The sequence below is a fragment of the Mangifera indica genome, chromosome 19, assembly GCF_011075055.1.
Source record: "Mangifera indica cultivar Alphonso chromosome 19, CATAS_Mindica_2.1, whole genome shotgun sequence".
Lineage (NCBI taxonomy): Eukaryota > Viridiplantae > Streptophyta > Magnoliopsida > Sapindales > Anacardiaceae > Mangifera > Mangifera indica.
Genome location: NC_058155.1, coordinates 797,825 through 801,960, shown reverse-complemented (window position 1 = coordinate 801,960; position 4,136 = coordinate 797,825). Strand labels below are relative to the sequence as shown.

The following is a 4,136-nucleotide window of genomic DNA, read 5'->3' as shown; positions in this document are numbered from 1 at the left end:
TCCATCATTTTTGCTTCATATCTTTTCTCCATGGGTAAGGTAGTATATTAAAAGTAGTTAGTGTAAGCATTCAAATCTATTTGCATTAAGTATAGAGTCAAACTTGGATCCTCTAACTTCATTCTTAAGATTCCACACATAAATTTAATTAGCTTTTCTTCCATAGTGGTTCATACTTGGATATATTTAGACCTTATACGATACAAATAAACATAAAATTTATAATTTGATCATTTGAATAACTTGATTAGGGTTTAGAACATATATTTATTTGAGATGCTTAACATTACTCTATTCATAATTACAACCAACATGACCAAATGTTTAAGAATTTTTTTAATTCTTTTGTGACAACAATATATCCTAAGGAATGAAATGAATCCTCATCTCTTAATTTACCCAAAATTATTTAATGTAATTACAATATATATATATATTTTAAATATCATAAAAACTGATCATGCAATTATAATAGACAAATGAAGATTTGGTATGAAAACTATGACATTATTACAGACAAACTAAAAACGAAATTAAACTAAGGCATCAACACATCTATTTTTTGCTAGACTTAAGGAGTTGTTGGGCATCAGCAGCAGTTGCGAGTGCTGGAATTGCGTTTTTCTTAGTAGTGCAAATTGCTGCACAAGCATTTGAAAACAATAGAGCCTCCTTCAGTTTCCCTTCATCCTACAATCAACATATTCATTAATTATAACGCAAGATGGCTTTCAACTAAACCCAAATCATTACCCATTCAAGTGAAATCTAAAATAACAAAAGTAGAACATATGTTAATGAATGATAGCAGAAAACACTTATAAGAGATAGTCTCACACTTCTCACCGCCTTTCTTTGATTCAATAAAACGACACATATTTCATTTTTTAGAAGCTAGCCTTTATTCATGATGTTGATTGTTTATGTATAGGGCAATGCTATTAGCACTTTAGTATCAATTTATATAATATAAAGATATGTCGTCATGTGACTACATTAAATATTACTTTATCTATAATTCAAAATCGTAATTATCATCATTACTCAGGGCATTTAGCATGTATAATGTGTCTCAAACTGAGGTGAGGAATGAAGTAACTAGAGCTGAAGATAGATAAATTACTGTCAAAATAGTGGGATCTTTGGCCAAAGAGAAAAGAAATGATCCAACAAAAGAATCACCAGCTCCAGTTGTGTCAACTGTTTTCACTGAGAATCCAGGAACCCTTCCTCTGAATTGCTTGGAGAAATATCCACAACCCTTACCTCCATAAGTCACCACAAGCAACTTCAGCTTATCATGGCACAATGACATCACCACATCATCCTTATTTGGGTCTCCTCCGTTTGTCAAAAAGGCCACCTCATCATCACTTACCTGCACAAATTCAGAAATAATCATAACAAATTAACTACGTACTTGATAATTAAACTTTTTTGCCCACAAAATCCGAAAAATCAGAAAAATTTCACCGGCTTGTCAAGATTTGTTATATTACCTTAATAAAATCAGAAAAATCCCAGATGCTTTTGATGACATCTCTAGCAGTGCCTTGAGAGGGCCAAAGAGGCAACCGAATATTGGGATCATAAGAGAGCAAACTGCCAGCTTCCTTGGCAGCTTTCATGGCTGCCAAATGAGCCGTTCTGCAAGGCTCAGATATTAAACTTATTGATCCATAATGAAATATTTTTGCCCGCTTGATCAAATTCATGTTCAGTTCTGACTCCTTCAACAACATATCTGCACTAGGGTTTCTGTAAAACATAAACTCCCTATCTCCATCCTTCTTCAAAGTCACAAAAGCCAATGCCGTTCTTGCGTTCTTATCAAAGCACACTCCTTCCGTTTTCACCCCATTCTTCTTCAGGATGTCCCTTAGCATGTATCCAAACTCATCATCCCCAACCTGTCTCGCAAACATCCCATTAATTAAAAAAAAAAGAAAAAGAAAAAGGAAACTACCTACTAAAGAATTACCATGATAGACAAAGTAAACATATAGCGAGTGAGGTGAACCTTGCCAATGAAGGCAGAGTTACCGCCGAGCTTAGTGATGGCACAAGCAACGTTGGCTGGAGCACCGCCGGGGGCTTTGAAGAAGCAGTTGGATTCAGCTAGGGCGACACCGGCAACATCAGGAACAAAATCAATGAGCATTTCACCTAAGGATACTATCAATGGGGAACTCATCTTCTCTCCTTTGATGTCTCACTTTTTATTCAAATAATGAAATGATAGCAAAGAAAGAACAATGTGTATTCTATGGATAAAATATTATTATAACAAAAGAAATATGAGACAAAGGTATTGCTTAGGGATGGTTACTAAAGAATAGCCTATGTTTAAGCCAAAAAGACTTTTTCTTTGAAAGAGTAATGAGAGAAATAGCTCATTTAAAAATTAAATTTGATTATATTATATGCTAAAAGAGATTCCACTTTGTTATAACGGACGGTAATACTATAATGAGTAAATACTAAATGCAGCATGAATGTTTACATTATAAAAGGTCTAATGCATCGATTGATTTTCATTACTAAAAACTCATAAAACTGTGGCTTTATACTTGAGATAACGAAATCACAACTGCTACAAAATGCCTCCCACTGCATTAGATAATTAATAACATTTTCTATTTAATTAGCCAGCAATAAAAATAACCATTGCATTCATAACCCAAATGCAACAGTTTTGGTACAATTTGAGCTAATGACTTGTTTAATGATGCATTCTTACATTTTAATCCTTCATGCAATGGTTTCTGCTACTAAAAAGCGAATGCTATAAAAAAACATTAGACAACAATTTTGTTATTTTCAAATAATGACTATTTACTTAAAACAACAATTATAAAGAATTATAAATGATGGTTACAAGCTATTAAGCAATAAATTCTATCGTTTTTAAGTAACGACTATTTAACTAAGGTAACAGTTATCAAGAACATTAAACAACAGTTTTAAATATTATAAGTAACAAATTATATTGTTTTTGAGCAACGGCTATTTAATCAATGTAGTAGTTTGTAATACTATAAATAAAGAAAACGGTTTTTCACTTTAGTACAACGGAAATGGAGGGAGTTACCAAGGCAATAATTGTATATTTGTTATTACATCAATTGCATCTATTTACTAGAATAGTTTGCGGACATGATGCAATGTTCAAGTTAAAGCTATTCCTAGCTGTTCTAAATTTAATCACCCTGTCCAAAAAACATCCAAACGTAGAGGAAAAAGGTATTCCTCCAAGCTTTTGATGAGCTGATGTAGCTCCTAGCCACGTCCAAATTTAGTCCTTCGTAGACCTGGAAACAATTGAAAGAATTAGGAATTTTATTGCTTTTGAGTCAATTGGGCCTCTATCCTGGCATGTCAGGTCGGGTCTTAGGCCTAGACACAAGGTTTAGGGGTTGGTTCAGCATGGTCCATTACTGTTTCCATAATTAATAAAAAATTAATTAATGAAATAATAATTATAATATAATATTTTATTTTTATTTAAATTAATGCGCTAAGCCTTGGGCTTTAAAATTTTCACAGGTCAGCCCAGCCCAAAAGGCAGTCACTGTGTTCGCCTAAAGCCCAGTCCATTGACACCACTGTAACACTATGGAAGGCTATAGTATAAAGCAAGAATTCTCTAGTACATTACACAAACAAGTTTCTTGTGTAATTGTGGTAAAGCCTGGTAAAACTTTTCTGCATCAGCTGAACTTAACTATAAAACACGTCAAGAAAAATCAGGTTTCACCATAAGTAATAAATTAACCACAGCAGTTCTATAAACTTAAATGAAGCATGTATCACAGAAGAAGATGCAATTATAATCATTGTAAAAAAAAATGAATAATTCATCTCGACCACTCATCCAATCATAATCTCAGAAGCAGGGAATGGAAATAATAGGTAAACACTGTCTTAGTCTATGATGGCAAACTCTAATGATGAACTAAAATTCCTTAAATCTGCTATTTTGTCATAAAAATCAAAATGTAGTCAAATTGCTCTTAATAAGAAGTTATAACAAGCAAGGCATACCTTCGTCCTAGCTGCCAGTTTCAGCTTCTCCCAAAATGCATCTGCAGAACCAATCCATTTGAGCAATATCAATCTGATATATATTATAACCA

The 4,136-nt window shown here is 33.1% G+C and overlaps 1 protein-coding gene across 1 annotated transcript; it reads right to left on the bottom strand.

The window, feature by feature from the left end:
• Nucleotides 1-527: 527 nt before the first annotated feature.
• LOC123203714 (probable fructokinase-5) lies at nt 528-2,194 on the bottom strand. The gene is made up of 4 exons (XM_044620161.1): nt 2,021-2,194; nt 1,500-1,910; nt 1,124-1,378; nt 528-690 (listed from the first exon to the last, which is right to left on the bottom strand). The coding sequence occupies exons 1-4, from the start codon at nt 2,192-2,194 to the stop codon at nt 556-558; spliced, it is 975 nt and encodes a 324-aa protein (XP_044476096.1). The 3' UTR covers nt 528-555.
• Between the last annotated feature and the right edge of the window lie 1,942 nt (nt 2,195-4,136).

Coding starts and splice junctions, on each gene's coding strand:
- LOC123203714 (XM_044620161.1), bottom strand. CDS start 2,194: ATGAGTTCCCCATTGATAGTATCCTTAGGTGAAATGCTCATTGATTTT. Junction 1,911..2,020: donor ACTCTGCCTTCATTGGCAAG/GTTCACCTCACT, acceptor TTTGCGAGACAG/GTTGGGGATGATGAGTTTGG. Junction 1,379..1,499: donor ATTTTTCTGATTTTATTAAG/GTAATATAACAA, acceptor GAATTTGTGCAG/GTAAGTGATGATGAGGTGGC.